The 17,915-nt window shown below is 39.4% G+C and overlaps 2 protein-coding genes across 3 annotated transcripts; both read right to left on the reverse strand.

Moving 5' to 3' along the window:
* Positions 1-2,675: 2,675 nt before the first annotated feature.
* On the reverse strand, positions 2,676-9,045 carry LOC133010302 (flavin-containing monooxygenase 5-like). 2 transcript variants are annotated; one of them, XM_061077828.1, is made up of 11 exons: positions 8,991-9,045; positions 8,043-8,186; positions 7,689-7,877; positions 7,431-7,596; positions 7,153-7,295; positions 5,910-6,109; positions 5,155-5,388; positions 4,477-4,598; positions 4,322-4,394; positions 4,120-4,189; positions 2,676-4,039 (listed from the first exon to the last, which is right to left on the reverse strand). In XM_061077828.1, exons 2-11 carry the CDS (start codon positions 8,172-8,174, stop codon positions 3,683-3,685), a joined length of 1,686 nt encoding a protein of 561 aa, XP_060933811.1. In that variant the 5' UTR covers positions 8,175-8,186; positions 8,991-9,045; the 3' UTR covers positions 2,676-3,682. The 2 variants fall into 2 exon arrangements, with proteins under 2 accessions (XP_060933811.1, XP_060933812.1); XM_061077829.1 differs by lacking the exon at positions 8,991-9,045 and adding an exon at positions 8,880-8,965.
* A 1,938-nt stretch (positions 9,046-10,983) lies between these two features.
* Positions 10,984-14,185, reverse strand: LOC133010795 (flavin-containing monooxygenase 5-like). Its single transcript, XM_061078434.1, has 10 exons — positions 14,054-14,185; positions 13,456-13,644; positions 13,182-13,347; positions 12,837-12,979; positions 12,538-12,737; positions 12,231-12,366; positions 11,919-12,138; positions 11,761-11,833; positions 11,262-11,514; positions 10,984-11,133 (listed from the first exon to the last, which is right to left on the reverse strand). Exons 1-10 carry the CDS (start codon positions 14,183-14,185, stop codon positions 10,984-10,986), a joined length of 1,662 nt encoding a protein of 553 aa, XP_060934417.1.
* Positions 14,186-17,915: the final 3,730 nt, after the last annotated feature.

The following is a 17,915-nucleotide window of genomic DNA, read 5'->3' on the forward strand; positions in this document are numbered from 1 at the left end:
TATTTTTTTCTCTAGCATTGAAAAAGTACAGACTGATGGAGGAATGTAGTGATAAATGTCACCAAAAGTAACTAAATTATGTTGAAATTAAACAAAGTTATGGCACTATTTTTTTAAATAAGCGACAAATGTCACAAAAAGTCATGAAAGTAACGTGGATTTAATGTTCATGTGTATGTTATGTAAATACACATGTTAAACTTGGACCATTTTGTTGGGCGGGGGAGCGGGTGGGGAATGAAAAATATTTGAGACCCAAAGTGGGGCATGACAGAAAAAGTTTGAGAACCACTGACTGATGACACTGAGATCATGTGTTCATTGAGGAATGAACAAGCCAAACAAAAGAGTCTCAGATTAACAATTTGAAAAATACAGGTATTTCTAGCAATTAGTAAGAAGAAATAATGTTTAATAATATTTTCCCTTTTAAAATTGACTTACCGGTGCCGAAGATGACCGTAAGCCTCTCGGCCCTCTGCCTCTTGCAGAATTAGGGTTCAATTAGAAAGAATAGTCGGGTACTACTCTGAAATAAACATGAAATCAATGATGCATTATCTTTTAAATTGAGCAACATGTTAACAGGGTCTGGAAGTCACCGAGATACAAAACCCAGACCGTGCACTTTCGGAGCAATGGGCTTTTGCACTGACACTAGAGATTTAGAAAAACACATATATATGTTACCAATGGATCATACATTAGCTGATCAGTTCACAGTGTAGGACTTGTCTACATTGATTGTCAGAGAGTGATGTTGTGCTCGTTTTGCTCTCGGGTTCAGTGTCCTCAACCTGTGAGTGGTGGGAGAGACAACCCTCTCCATTGTTTGGACTGTGGGCTGTAGTGTTTTGCTGACCATCTTATATATTGGACGTTTACAATATGTACATTGAATTAAAGAAAAGGAACAAAAGAAAAGATAAGTTGTCAAAAAATGAAAAGCCAAGAGGTTGAGACAGAGAAAATGGGGGGGGGGGGGGGGTCAAAGTCTTTTAAAAAACAGTTTACTTTTCAGTATGAACTTGTTGTCCTCCAGCTTTTGCCACACTTCCTCAGTTAAATGCTTGTCCAAGTAATGGGCAGTCAGTTGTTTCTCACGCTGGTTTTTTCCTTTCAACTTTTTTTAGATTTTGATACAGACTTGTCTCTTTTATTTAAATTACCTTTTCTACTCTTATATAGTACATTTTTACTATGTCTTATTTTTATTTACTGAATATGACTTTTATTTCAATATTTTATTATTGTCTTAATCATTTTACCTCTTCTACCCTTTTATAATATTATTAAATCTTCAATTGTTCTTGAAATTTTGTTTTAAAACGTGTTTTTAGATATAAATGCTTTTCTATGCATTTTTTCTAGGACGACAAGAAGAAGAAGAAGCCGACAGAGTCTCCTCCGTGCTTAACAATTTTTTATAATCTATGGACTCAACCCAGCTCATGAACTTTAAACGGAAGTACAACTTCCTTCTCGGTTGTGCTGCGGCTGCAGCTGGACACTACCTTTGCTATGGTCGAAAAACGAGAGCAACCAGACGGAGTTCACGCCGAAAATGACAAACTTTGGACTGAATAATTAAACATTACACATCGTACTGTTCATGCAAAACAAGTCCCACCCAACACCACTGTGATTGATCGAACCATAACAAAATAAACCAGAGCGTGTCTTTCTTTTGTAATCCAGGATAATGATTAACTCTGGCCTAACCTGACAAACTGAAGTGTGACACAGGGGAGTTAAAATATCACTGCAGTGGTTAAACTGGAGAATTATTTATGCTTAGGATTACGATGATAGCAAAACACGACAAAGTGCAACTATATCAAGAAGGTTGGGCTTCCTCAAGAAGATAAAGAAAAGATGAATCTAAGTTGAGAGAACAATCTCAGAAAAGATTCCATCAAGACCATCAACACAAGCAGATGTTCTCACAGTAGTTTTAGGATATTTCTGTTGTGTACCTAACTGGTCTCAGGGCATCTCAGAGCATCTCATATTTGTATCACTATGGTCTCTGGTCCAGCCTCACTGAAGACCGGGGGTCTGCAAGAGAGAATGTGGATATTTTTCTGGATATTTTTAGAGGCAAACTCAAGACCAACCTTTTTAATCAGGCTTTTTATTTGATTATTTTCATATTTGAATTTATTCATACACTTTAGACTGTTTTGCAGATTTATCCATTTACTCTATTTTATTCACTTATTTACCTACTTTCTCTACTTGTTTTTTTAACTTTACTATCATCCTTTTTTCTAGCTCTGGTTTTATTAACCGCTCTTTTAGTATTTTATTTTTTTGTCTGTATTTTACATTTATCCTTTCACATCTCTATTAGAAATCGAGCTGTATATTTTCCTGATTAACTTTAGTATTTTAATATGTATGTATCTTTCTTTTAATGCCCTAGGTGTTTTCTATTTTCAAATGTATGATATGATATATCATGACAGCTGACTTCCTGCTAATATTAGTCTTGTTCTGGATGCATGGGTGGGAGTCTGTGGATCGCTTGGGGTTTGTTTTTATAGACTCTGTAAAGCATTTTAGAGAATCTATTGATTGATGTAACTGCACTTTGAGTGTGCACCTCCATTACATGATAAACTACGTACAGACCAAGTGCATGTTGTGCTCGGTAAAACAAATTTGGAACTAAGCACTGTGAATAAAATTTTTTAATGCATATTTCATTCAAGGCAAGTGCATTTTATTATATCACAAGTTTGTTAGCAAATATCTTTGATTCAGTTCAGTGAGTCAACTCCAATAAAAATACTCCCCTTTTTTAACGGTTACATTAACACATGATTGTCTAAACTTGAATCAAACACAATAGCAGACATATAAAAAATAAAACAAACTTGTGTAAGGCTCTGTAAATCTGTGATTAGGTAAAAAGGAGTCCCCATAAATCTTATATCTCAGGAATTGTGAATAACAAAATGTAAACTTTTCGGGCAAACTTAAGAGTTTTTATATACATAGTTTGTGTATACTATTTATGTTTATGAGACTTCCTGGTAAACAATGAATCAGATCGTACCGTTAAACAGCAGGGGGAGAGAGAACTTCATGAACAGAATTAAAACAGTAAGGCTTGTCGTGCCATCTGGAACATGAACAGGTAGAACTTGATCTTTTTGATATTCAAGGTGAGGAGTAAGTAATACCTTGAGCACTTGTACAAAAGGGGAGTTGCACGTATAGTTTTACCTGCAGGAGCAAGGCTGGTTGTGTTGTCTTGTCTCATGGAGGTTGAGTGAGACAGGTACACACCTCCTGTCTGGTAAGAGGACAATAGCTCCAGTGTGTTGTGTTTTGTGTTATCAGGGTATTGAATGTGTGTGACACATTAATTCTTCTCACGTATTAAAGGCCTGTTTCCCTGCAGGGTTTGCCTGAAAGTAGGTCAAAGTAGGTCAACATATAATGTCTTTGGTCATGGAATTAGCAGTAACTTTATGGTAATTAAACGGTCCACAGCTTCACAGTGAGACATTGTCATTTCAACAACCGGAATTATGGCACATGAACCAAAAAAGTTGGATGAATTACTTCCCTTCTTGGGAAATTGGACCATTCAAGAGGCACATGAATCCTGCAGATAGATAAGTGGCTGTGAACAGAGACACCTGTAGCATGAAAAGCATCATGCTCTTCTGGTTTAACCAGTATACCAGATGTCCCTCAAAAAGATCTTGCTGATCTCAAGAAACCTAGCTGCACCCTGCAGGGCTGGAAGATTTTTTGACATAAGTACAGCCATTATCACACCTCCTACTAATGTGAGCAGCCCAAGGAGGGAAAAGACAGATTTCCCAGGCTCTGGTTCTAGTACCGCTCGGGTTTTGAAAGGCTGAGCAACCCGCTCCCACTGAGTGAGGATAGCGTGTCGGGCTCCGGCCCATTGTCCAGGTCCAGTGAGACGAAACTGGTACGGAGTGAAGGGACCAAAGACGACCTTCGCCCAGAGCACAGGGTCCCTCAGGAGTAGTGCCAGAAGGTTTGGTTGAACTCCTACCTGTAATCGCAGGTCTAATATGAATGTCTCTTTCATATGTACAAAGTAACACAGGTTCACCCGAAGCAAACTGAACTGACCTCCTTGGCCATGAAATCCAGATATGTGATGTAATCCACCTCTAGAACAGCCTGTAGCGGGCAGGGTAAGCTGAGAACATGAAGGAGAGGAAACAATTCATTCGTATACAATAAAAAACACAAAACTTTGAGTTTAATTATTTTCTATTTCACACATAAATAATGATGGCCATGGTAATATCAGTGTGTAAATGATCTCTACCTTTTCATGGATCTCTGTCTATCAGACTCAAGGACTTCCAGCATTTTCTCCTGAGAAGGAAGATGCCTCGAACCTTGAAGGGAAACAGCACAGAGTAACACATCTTGCTTATTAGTCCTTCTTGTGTGAGTTAGTGTGTAAAGCTGTGTATTTACCTGAAAAGACCTTGACAGCCCACCGTCCCTGCATTTCTACTGTGGGCATGATTGGTCCTCTTGTATGAAGAAATGCCATAATGGCCAGTGTGGGGTGTTGGAGAGAAGGAGGGAACAGTCTCCTGACAGAAGAAATAATTGTGAAGAGATGCTTTGAAATTATGAAATTATATTACAACAATAAGCATAGCTCCGACTAAATTAAGATCATACATGAGCGTTCGATGTACTATTACAGTCTAGTAATTATTTTTGGTGTGCTGTGTAACGACGCATCTCCACTTCCTCCCTCTATCCAGAAATGAAGCCCAAATCTCTGGATTGTGCCGTCTTGAGCCTGAGTATGTGCAGTAGTGATATGGGAATGGAGCCGCTGTATCGCGGTCCTGCTGATACACATGCTTGACCAATCACAAGTCAGTCTTAGCTGTCAATCATGATGTTTCACCCTGTTTTTAAAGCAACAAATAACCAGAAAAAGTGTGATAAGAACTACCTTATATGACAGATAGCATTTTTGAGATTATTTTTTTTGTGGACTTTTGTGGACTTTATAATCATAAAAGTACTTCTCAGAAGTCATTTTTAAAAATGCATCAATTATAACATTTTGCAAATAAACCGTCCATGGACAGGATTAAGAACAAGTTATCAGTTCTCTCTTTACAATACACTTACTTATACAATGTCAACTCTCCAGGAGTCCGCTCAGACAAAGCTGGAGGCAGGAATGGAAAGGTTCCATTATATCCAGTACAGAAGACCACAGCATCGATGTTCTCCTCCACTGTGCCATCTTCAAACACAACTCCCGTTTCCACAAACGCTTTCAAGTTGGGCTTCAGGACCAGCGCCCCTTGAAGGATTTGGCCAGGAAGATCATCATTGATCATAATCTTTTGGTCCAAAATTCTGTGAAAGTGATGAAATGATAAACATGGAAATAAAACTTTTCTCTAACATTACCGACTAAATCAGACCTCACATAAGCCTTTTGTAGGCATGGACTGGACATTTTCCAGAGTTTTCCTTTCAAATATGAAGAACGCAGCAAGAGATTCAGAGTCAGAAGCATCCAACAACAGGACATGGTGTAAAAATCCCACTGGGTTTTCGTTTACACCACATCAACACTGGCATTGGCCCTTAGAGTAGAAAGCTTTCGAATCTTTACGTCTAAGACACTTCTTTCTCATCCTGAAATATTTGCATTCTTCCAGTTTCACATCCGTTGTGAAATTCAAATTTCATCAACATGTCTGCTCACTGGGAATTTTTCACACATTTACCTGCTGTATTGTCCCATGAGCTCACTTTGACATTTTCCAGACATTTTGTGGCTGGCAGGATGAATGGGGGCTTAAAGATTTAATGGTTAAAAAACATTCCGTGACATAAAAAGATGTACAATGTACAGGAAACCAAGGTGTCACCTATGTCTGGGCTTCAGGCCGTACAGTCTGTGGTCATATTTCTGGTTCACTGCTCGCTCTGTTACCCAGTTGATCAGGGTCTGGGGGAGGAGCCGTTTGAGGATATTGATGCGTCTGGAGATGTTCATCATGTCCACAGGCAGACCACTGGTAGACATCCTGCCAACAACCCAGGACCCTTCTCGTGTGCTGAGAAATGTCTGTTCGAGAGAAGAAGAAGACGGTGTAAGTTTGTGCATATATTCTGCAGATACAGTAAAGATGTGAGACATTCAAAATAATGTGTGACACTGAATGGCAGTGTTCCGTTCCTATCATAGACCTTAAAGATCAACAATGTGTCTACACTCGTTCCTGCTAAGTAGAAATGATAGGGGTAGGAATCTATGAACGCTGCCATCTTGTGCATTGGGATCCACAGTCACATTTAAATTCTCTAGATCTAGATTTTTATTTAATCTGCATCAAATTTCACACAACAATAAATATCAGTCCCCTTAACATGCCTCATCAAGATCCATCAATTATTCTCTGTGAAATCAACAAAAGTGTAAGTACCAGCCATATCTTGCATATCTTGGAAAGATAAAAAGTTCCTAGATCTGCCCCCTGATCCAGATCCGCACCAGGAATTAATGAGTTTTTTTAATGACCAATACCACATCTTTCTACCAAGTTTCATGGTCATTCGTTTTGTAGTTTTTGCGTAATCCTGCTAACTAACAGACAAACAAACCGAGACAAATCCTTTACCTCCTTGGCAGCGTAATTACCACTAAGCTTACCATAAAAATGAAAACCCTTGTTATAAGAAATACCTCAAATTACAGAAACCATCTTTGAGAAACATTGCTCTGATATGTACTTTGACTTTTCAGTTTGGTCCATGTCCTATCCACTAGTATGCAGTGACTGATACTGCAGCCCACCACCAGGAGGCGATTGAGATGCTTTGGCTTCACTTCTGATGAGCAGTCATGTCATCCATCTTTATGTAAATTCTATGGTCTCTATACAGTTGGATGAAAGGGGATGCTGATGGATGCACGTATAGAAAATGTCTTCAACACTATTTTGCCATGTAATAAAAACTTTAAACTGTAAGAAATAATAATGTATCTCTAAGGATAAACCTCATTACAAAAATCTACAGAATTAGTTCAAAGCACATCACTGTTTCAGGACCTGTGAATGTTGTCAAGAAGCATTGGAGACAAGGCTTTTCAGCTCTTTTCTGTCTTACCTTCTCAGCAGATCTACTGATGTCCACAGCGATGTCTCCTCCAGAATTTCCCATGCCAACCACCACCACCCTCTTTCCTCTCAAGGCATCTGCATCTTTATATTCCCAGCTGTGAAAACACCTGCCAGTAAAGGTCTCGTATCCTGGAGGGAAACAGATGGTGAAGTGGCAAAAGAAGAAAATAAGGTGTGCTCATTCCCCCCCGGGAAAAAATGATTTCACTTTAGATCCCTCAGTGTGCTTGATAATACTGATATATCAGCAGGTTGTTGACTGACCTGGAAAACCGGACAGGGGAAATGTTGGATTAGCGTAAAAACCTGAACACACCAGGACAGCATCAAAGACGAGCCTTTCTTCCTCTCCATCCCTGTTTATGGTCACTACATCCCACTGACCAGACAGAGAGAAATCTGGTCTTTGTGTCACACTCCTCACCGTGGTCTGATGAGTGTGCACAGCGAAACACGTTAAGATTGTTGATGCTACATAGGTTTGTGTGATCAATCCGTGACGCTCTTGGTGTGTTTAACTACCTGAAAGTTGATGTATCTGAGCAAGTGAAAGTGCTCAGCATAGAGACTGAGGTACTTCAGGAGCTGAGAGTGGAGCATGTAGTTTGGATAGTCATCTGGCATGGGAAAGTCACTGAAACACATCATCTCTTTCGAGGTGTTGACCACCAATGAGCGATAGATGCTGGCTCGCTGCGGCTCGGGGGCTTCCTGATGACACAGAAAAAAAAGATATAAAGAAAACAATCACTCTGATGAAGACATTTTTGTCCTTTTATCCAGTGACTACAATTTATTTCTATGTGCAAGCTACGCAAACTTTTATAAAGAAGATCCATACGGGGGAGGCTGTGAAAAGCTCTTCCCCTTCCCCACCTTAAATCTCCACAGGCCACCGATGTCATCACTGCTTTCAAAGCAGACAGGCTCCAGGCCCTCATCCACACAGATCTTGATACAGGCCAGACCTGAACTGCCTGCTCCGACCACCGCGACCCGACGAACCATGACTCAGCGCCTCTGTAGAGAAGGACTGAATCAGAAAGAGTCTATGGCTCCAAGGATCAGTGAAGATGCAGCTGGGAACAACATTGCAATATTTGCACTAATCAGTATTAACTGTTTCTTATCAGTTTTACTTATTTCAATCATTCACTTAGTCTACTCAGTAGACCTGAGTCCTGAATCCCATTGAAAACCTCTGGAATGTGATCGAGAGGAAGATGGATGGTCACAAGCTATCAAACAAAGCCGAGCTGCTTGAATGTTTGCCCCAGGAGTGGCATAAAGTCACCCAACAGCAATGTGAACGACTGATGGAGAGCCTGCTAGGACGCATGCAAGCTGCGATTGTAAATCAAGGTTATTCAATCAAATATTGATTGAAGTTAAAACATTAGTATAATGTTGTTTAAAAATGAATATGAACTTGTTTTCTTTGCATTATTCGAGATCTAAAAACACTGCATCTTATTTTGACCAGTTGTCATTTTATGCAAATAAATACTCTAAATGACAATATTTTTATTTGGGAGAAATGTTGTCAGTAGTTTATAGAATAAAACCAAAACTATAATTTTACTCAAACACATAACAATAAATAGCAAAACCAGAGAAACTGATAATTTTGAAGTGGTCTCTTAATTCTTTCCAGAGCTGTATATATACTTTCTGCATCGGGCCAGCTCTCATGTTCACACTAGTTAAACTTACTTGGCAAAACCCCTGTCCGAACAAATACCGTCACCACCAGCAGAGTGCTCCTTATGAATGAGAAATCACAGCACAAGCGTGCAGCCTCCACATAACAAATACTGTGCTTACCTTTAAAAGGGGAAAAGAAAGAAACGAAGCGGACACGACGCTGCTGTCTTCAGGTCCAAAGTTTAATGGACGAACCCCATTCGACACGCCCCCTGCTGTCTGACCCGGAACACCGTTGTGATGACAACCTACTCTCTAGGTTAAAGCAATAGATTGCAGATGTCACTGATGATTCAACCTTTGTAAATAAACATTATAAAATGACAGGCATTTCCACAGTGCATTTTCACAAAATTATAAAGGAAATTTAAGTGTCTTTCTCACAAATTTCAACATTCAGTGCCCTGTGTTCGTCGATTTACCCAATCTGAGTGTGTGTAACTCATAAAAGTTATTTGGATCATTATATGATGATTAGTGTTGTAAATGTGCCATCATTTCAAACTAATCAACATTTAAACTGCAGAGAGACGTCAGTTATTTTATATAATCAACTGCTGCTTTGAAACAACCAAGTAGAAGACTTACTGCGAGGTGGTGCAGGCGTAAATCAGAAACCAGAGACCAGTCAGAAAAGTCCAAAGTCAATATATACTGGTGAGATCAGTCTCAATACATTTTCAAAGTAAAACAGGAAGTCTTATGAATATCATGCTGCGACTTTAACTCAACTGGTACAATTAACCATTGTAGTTCTCTACCATCCACCTGGTCCTTTGGGAGATTTCTTGGAGGAATTAGACGTCTTCTTCTTGAACATCCCAGAAAATGGCCCTCCACTTGTCCTTGGTGACTTCAACATCCAGACAGGGAAGTAATCTGACCTATTTTTACTTTCTTCCTTTGCTCTCACACTCAGTCCTTCCCCTCCTACTCACAAAGCCGGTGACCTCTTTTTCACAAGAAACTGCTCTAGTAAACCCTCCCCTGAAGAAACCCACACTCAACCCGTCTCAAGGGTGCACAATTTCCCAGTGTGTGGCCAAATAACCCAGGGACATAAAAAAAACTAAACAAAAGAAGACTTTCTGCCAAGCAACAATGAATTCCTCCTCAACAGGTCTGATCATTGGTTGGTTTATCAGCTACGAAAACTTCACCAGTCTTTACCTGTAAATAATTACATCTCACTCTGGTGTTTTGATAAGTTTTTGGTGAGAGGGACCCAAGAAGACACCCTGATGAGATTTATGAGGTTTATTCCCATTGGAAAATATGACTTACTTATAGTGTGAATCAACACAGAAATGACAAACAATGACAAGACGGATTCAGTTGATCTATCCTCTGCCAACTGTGTTAATATGCAACTAATTCATAAAGTCTGGTTACTCCAACTGCCATCTCCAATGCAGGAAGTAGTGGGACTTCCCTGTGGTGCAGGGGGTGAGGAATGTGAGACTGGGACTCTTTCGGTTGAATTTGCCAGTGTTCATTGTTTTCGATACTTATTTATGACTGATTTACTGCAAACAATGGATTTGTTTGGAAACAGGAAATGTTAACTGCCAACATATTAATAACAAGAATACAGTTGTCATTGAACAGTTGTCTTGAAAATGTAAATAAACAGGATTTGTTATATTTCTTCTAAAACTCATGCTTTTGAAATAAAAGTGACATTGGTTTATAAGAATTTATTTTTTAGAAGAAAGTGTTTGAATACATCAAATATAAAGATACAAGTATAACTTATGAAGACATTACCCCAAAAGTCATTCCCATAATCACAAGCCAAATAGCAGGATATAATGACTAAGCTGGATTTATCAGTGTTTCAGGGATCCAAAACCGTAGATACATTATTTAGTTTGTGCATTTCTGTGTTTTTATATATTATATATTATATCATGTTTAGGAGTCCTGTGCTATTTTGGCAGCTTTCGATGCTTTTGATTTTGCCTTCATGTACCTCTCCAATATTTGCTACCTTTTGTTAGCACAACCTTGCTTTTATGACCAGACAATTAATTTTCCCCTTTGACATTTTTTGGGACCATAAAACACACTGCTGTGATTCGATCGTGTCGGTGTGACTGCAGTCTCCGGAGTATTAGACCATCTTTAGATGGAGCTTGGACAGCAGGTTGGGCAGAGCAGTCGGGTGGTGCACATGGACGTAGTAGGCAGTGGCTCCTCCCACCATGAGGGTCAGGCTCAGCTTAAACAGGCGGCCGGTGGTGGACGGCTCATGCTCCATCAGCTGGAAGAGATGGAGTAAAGTGGTTTTACATTTGGATACTGAACTTTATGTTCAGATAATGTAGAATGTATATTAAGCATCACACATAAGACTTACATAATGTAGGAGAAACTAAATGAATTTCAGACCTTTCTGGTTTTCAGGGGCTGGTACATGCGGTCTAACTGGGTGAAGATTGCTCTGCGGGCCCCTTCCCATTTCCCTGGCCCCATCAAGCGGTATTGGTAGGATGTGACGGGTCCCCAGAGGAGCCTCTTAAACAGAGGATAGTCGGTGAAGAAGAGCCAGAGGAGACTTGGGTACGCTCCAATCTCTCCAGCTAAGTCGTCCATGTAGTCAACAAAGTCCACTTGCAGGGGTGTCAACTTTGATACAATAAAGCTGTGGGGAGGAGAAACCAGTAATGAATGACAAGTTATAAGTTCAATATAAATGTTAAAACGTTAACAATGTCAGTGTCTAGTAATGCTGACAGCTTGTTCTGCCGCCCACAATTGGCCAGAAAACAATTCAACCCCATTATTGTAGCTTTAATAATACAAGTTTGAGCATATATGTGCTTCATTCTTAGAGGATAGAAAATATAAAAAATATTGGTTGTTACATTATAGAGGCAAATATTTTTACTTTTTCTCAATGTCTTTGGTGTCCCTCTCAACAGCCTTGATCATGGCCTGGTTTGAGGGCAACTTCTTATGTCCTACGGAGATAAAAACAGTGGACAGACAGAGGTCAATTTGCAGACATGGACTTTAATGGCAGCTGATGAACTGGAACTCCCTTACCTTTGAAGACACGTGCGACCCAGCGGGCTTGCATTTCGGCCTGGGGCATGATGGCTCCAAGGGCATGGATGAAACCCACAACAGCCAGAGTTGAATGCTCCAAGGTAGGAGGGTAAATGTGCTTGTACAGACCCACACGGTGCCCTGACTTGTACAAAGCACTGCTTGGCAAGAAGGGGAAATCGTAGTTGTATCCTGTCGCGAACACAATTATATCCACCTGTCACAAAAAAGGCGGGAAGTTATTGATAAGCGTACATTTTCTACGTTGTAAATGAGAATTCATGGGTTTGCCTTAGGTGAATTTCGGACCTTTTCAACAAAAGTACCATCATCAAACACCACGGTGGAGCCACGTATCTCCTTCACATTCGGCTTGACAGTGACCGCTCCGGACAGGATCTTCATGGGCAGATCATCGTTGATCACTGGGATCTGACTAAAGAGCCTGGTGAGGCGGCAGAAGAAGTTCGGACAGAAGACAAAGATATTCTGGTGACAAGGACAGACGCAGAGTATCTCATACTCCAACACATCACACATTTCTTCTTTTTGCAAGGGCTTTATGCCTAAATACCACAGAGCAATGTCCTGTGTCTCTGTCCCGACAGTCACCTACCTGTGTGTGGGTTTGAGGGCGTACATGGTGTGGTCATACATGGCATTGATTTTGCCCTCGCCAATCCAGTTGAGGACATTGATCGGCAACAGCTGGAACAAGATGTGGACGAAACGCGTGTTGTACTTCATGTCCACGGGCATGCCATTGTCAGAAACCTGTCGGATGACCCAAGCACCGCGACGAGTGCTCATGTACATCTGCATGATGAAGAGGAACGACAGATCACAATCTGCGCCAACAATCATGAATCAATGTCCAAACAAAAGTCAAGCACAATAAAAAAGTGAATCCCTAACCTCTTCAGCTACTCTGCTGCCCTCTGTTGCGATGTCACCTCCGGAGTTACCGATGCCGATGACCACCACCCTCTTCCCGTACATGTCCTCAGGTCCCTTGTAATCCCAGCTGTGGAAATACTTCCCCTCAAATGTCTCAATTCCTGCAACACCACACATTTATTGTGTTCCTCTATCCGTTGTCCTCTTAGTAAAATCTTGGAAAAAAGTTTGTGTGTACACTATTAAACAACAGGGTGATAGTTATGTTATTCCTTCCTGTTATTTTGATGTGTGTTGGAACAGATGTATGAATAGAATGATCTGTCAAGGCATGCGGAATACTTATGATGAAGATGTCTGTACCTGGGAAGTCTTTAAGTGGCAGGTTGGGATAGGTGTAGTGTCCCGCGCAGCAGATCACTGCATCGAACACATGACGCTCCTCCTGTCCATCTCTGTTCTCTGTCACCACTTCCCACTGACCAGTGCGGGTAAAATCCGGCCTCTGTCTGACACTCTTAACCGAGGTCTAAAATGTTAGAAAAGTAGCTTTTACAGGTACAGTTAATTTTAAAATATCTTTTTGACTTCAGCAACAAAATATAACGAGCCGCGTGCTTCTCTCTGCTCTTGTTACCTGGAAGTGAATGTGCTGCAGCAGTTTAAAGTGTTCTGCATACATCCTGAAGTATTTCAGGATTTTAGAGTGGTGCATGTAGTTAGGGTAATCAGCAGGGATGGGGAAGTCACTGTAGCACATCATCTCTTTGGAAATGTTGATCGTGAGGGAACGGTAGATGCTGGCTCTGTTTGGCTCTGACACTTCCTGCAGAGAAGAGGTTTCAAATGACAAACAAAAAAGGAACAGCAAGGAAAAGAATAATAATGATATGAGAATTGAACAGTCGCCAGTGGCAATTTCAGGATCAGTATCTTGCCCCAGGACACTTGGCATGTTGAATGGGGAAGACTGGGATTGAACCACCGACCGTCTGGTTAGAGGTTGAGCATCTCTACCCCACTGAGCCACAGAGGACATGAATACTGTTTTGTACTCGGTTTCAACGATGAATGACTCAAAGGTGATAAAAGATAAAATGTGATGTGCTGAGAGTCCATCTGAATAAACCTAAAGAAAGATCAACATTGACTTTGCTCTGTTTTCAACAAATTGCCTCTGCAATGCTTTAATGCAATTGGTTGGTTGCCAGTGTTTGTTCTGAATGGTGACTTGCCTTGAACTTCCACAGTCCACCCATATCATCGCTGCTTTCAAAACAGGTTGGCACCATGCCCTCATCCAGACAAGCTTTAACGCTGGTGAGACCACTGGGGCCGGCCCCGATCACTGCTACTTTATGCACCATGATTGAACTACAGGAAGAGAAAAGAAACAGTTAATCTGATGTGATGGAAATCTGGAAATACAAGAGGCTGGAATCACCAAAGTTATCTACGTGTATTAATAAGGAGCTTTCTGCAGAAAGGATCAACACAGAGAAACTACAAGGATCTGAGAGTGAAGATGCAGGACAGTCAAATACAAGGGTCTTATCAGGACTAAGGCTATCTCTGTGCGAGAGAGCTATCTTAACACAGACAACTGATCCTTTGGAGATAACCCACATACATTCAGTTCTTTGAGGAGTCAAGAGTAAAGCGTTTTCAGGTCAACACAGTTCAGACCATAAAACAGCTCAAGTCATAAACTCTTTGAATCGTTTGTATATGTATGTCGAACGGTCATAAAAGCCTTTAGACAGAGCTACAAAAACTTACTCTCCAACTACAACATAGGTTTCACACATACTTAGTTAATGTTTCCATTACACTGAACAATCAGATCTAAGCGTGATATAATATGGCTATTCAGTGTTAAAAAGGTGAACATATTTTCAATGCATGTCTTGTATCTTTCTCAGACATTTTTCTTGTGTGGTTCTTTCACTTTATTTAGTAGAAGTAAAAAGAAGAAATTCATATTATTTAATATAATTAACATTATGAGATATTTTCTATCTTGCAGAAACCTTGGCTGTGGAAAAAAAACTTGACTAATACATTCAACCTAATGTATGCTTGGATCTGGATGTTTAAATATTGTGCCAAAACCTACATTTAAAAAAAACAACTGATCAGTGATACAGCTTAGTCTTGTTGATCGTATCAGTGCAAAATATAAAAAAGTAAACTTATCTGCCCTGATAATGAACTATTAACAACCTATTGTGCAGTTTATGATAACCCAATTTTAATTTCATTCTTCTTCTTTTAATTCAGTGATGTCAAGGTTAAAAAATATGCATCAAGTTTTTCTTCCTACCTTGATCCTCCCGTGTTGCTCAAGAGTGACAAGGCTCTACAAATCACAGACTTTTATATAAACATTATATAAAAGTCCCCCCCCCCCCCACACACACACACACCCTACCCCTCCCTCGGCCAAAAAAGGCATCAGACATGTTGAGGCTGTGTTTTCTGAGGTAGGATCAGAGTAAAGTTCACTTTTGTTCGCCTGACCGTAAAAAGGTCATCTAAAAAACTTGAGACAGGTTCAGATTTCTTCCCAGTTTAATTAAAAACCACCACTACAATCAAATTATCCGGGAATGGCCATTCAGAGAAAATGGAACATAACACAGTGGAATCTCATGTCATTACAATATGAACATATGTACATGATACGCATTAACAACTTATATCATACAGCAGACAAGACTGTGTGCAGTGAAGTATATTAGAGCTGGCTTCATGTTTCACAAAGTGGGATTCGCTTAGTAGCGGAAAAAATTTAAATATGCATCTTTCTTAAGGATGGTGTACAAAGGTGGAATGTGCAAAATCTATCCCTAACACAAACACACTGAACCAATAGTAAACATATTGTCTGATATTTCAGATTCTTTTCAACATCAACACGTAAAACAAGAAATAAATCAATCATAAAAAATGTTTGGTCATGATGATATCCAGCATATTTAGATTTGCCACAGAAGTGCACTGAAATGAAAAGGCTGCAGGCTCCCATCGCATTATCCACCGATATTGGTCACTTATTGCAGAATGAGGGCACAGCAAGACAGAGGTCAAATGAACAGTGTGTGAGTGGGAACCCGTATATACATACAACTGTCTGTTTATATTAAGCTGGTTCATACCAGATATCAGGACCAACTAATTCATAGGTCAAAAACCATTTCATAAAGTGAAATACAATAGTAGTAAAAGCTCAGACACACACAAGAAAGGAAACATTCGATCTGTCCACTGAACTGTAAACAGCTGATACACAATTACACCGAAACCAAATATTCACACATCTGAACAAAATCCTCAATAATAGACAAAGTAAAAACAAACCAGCACACACGGAAATTAAAATGCACCTGCAGATTTACAAGTTTTGGTCTCCGGCAGTGCTAAAATGAATGAGTGTGTGAAGTGGTTGTGCAACATCTTGACAACTTGCGAAATATATGGTTAGAACATTAACGTTAAATCTCAGCTTTGGCACCGAACTCCCAGTCAGTGGGTTGGTGCGTGAATATGGTTTAATCATCAAACATGCTGACTCTAGGCATTAATGTGTGCACCTGACGACCAGTCAATGAGACCAGTGATGGGAAGGATCAACTAGCAGAAATACATATTCACGATATGTCAATATAAAACATGCGAGGAGCAGTAGACATGGCCCACATGGTGAGGTCTAAAGAGTCATGGTGACGTTCAAAGAGTCACTTCTTCGTTAATAACTTGCAACAATTCAACAATAACTGTTCTTCCCTTTACTGATTATTGCCTTGAGTCTGACAACTGAGAATAAGTATTAAACAGAGATAACACAGGAAAAAGCATTCAACTCTAAGAGGGAAAGAGTGTTTGCCATCAGGAGCCCAAGGCTCTAGAATGAATTGCCTGAGGGAATAAGGCTGTCTAAGAATGTTGTCTTCTATGTCTCGGCTAAAAACGTACTTTCCTTAAAAGGCATATTCATAAATTTACTTAGGATGCCAGGCTGCTATTGTCCTTTAGACATATATTACTATATTAGTATATATAACTTCTATGTACTTATTTCCATGTTTTAAGCATTTATTTTGCTGTGCAGAACCTTGTACTTTGTATTGAAAAGTGCTCCATAAATAAAGTTATTACTATTATTATTATTAAATCTGTCCAACCGTTACTCCACAACTTCACATATCATATTCAAGTTAGTGCATTAGACACTGTTTCCAAAGAACTGTGGAATTCAGACTAATTATGCAGGTTAAACTTGGGTCTTATTTCGGTCTGCCAATAAAACAATAACTATCACGATATAATTTTCATCAAATCACTATGACAAAAGTCAATATACATGTATATAAATATAAGTCCTCTGATCAAAAGCGTAAAATTGCAAAAAAAATCTGAACAGATGCAGAAAAATGTGTCCAAACTGTTGTTAATAATAAAACTTATAGTTGGAGATGCTTCAGTTCTGTCCTGTTGAGTTGATATCGCACACACAGCATCTGTTGCACTTCTGTCGGCCCACAGTTGCGGCTCTCTCTTTTACCAAGTTATTTTTTGTAGTTTCTCCTCACTCTTGTCGAACGGTGAGGGCAGAGGTAAAGTCGCAGCTTATTAAGCCCTACGATTAATGTGTAATTTTTTCAATATTCCATTAATATTACACTATTTTCTTTGACAGAGATTTAGAATGAGAATTATGACTAAGTAATTTTATCCTCAGTCATTTAGGTATAACGGAAACTTTATAAGTTATTGAATTTGCTTCCCTCCGCCGAGGACTGTGTAAATTGTTTAATTTTTTTTTTTAACAATATATTTATTGAGTTTTACATATAAGAAACATACATTCAAACATTTATAAACATACAAACGTTTATGAACACCCCCAACCCACAATCAAACACTCAGGGTGAAGAAAAGGAGGCAGAAATTAAATAACTTAAATAAGATTAAATAAAATAATTTAAAAAATACATATATAAAAATATAAGAATAAATGGAAGTAAATAAAGACATAATTATACAAATACAAATAAATTAAATTAAATTCCAATCAATCAAATCAAAAGCCTAGAT

This window comes from Limanda limanda, chromosome 9, assembly GCF_963576545.1.
Source record: "Limanda limanda chromosome 9, fLimLim1.1, whole genome shotgun sequence".
In the NCBI taxonomy this organism is placed as follows: domain Eukaryota; kingdom Metazoa; phylum Chordata; class Actinopteri; order Pleuronectiformes; family Pleuronectidae; genus Limanda; species Limanda limanda.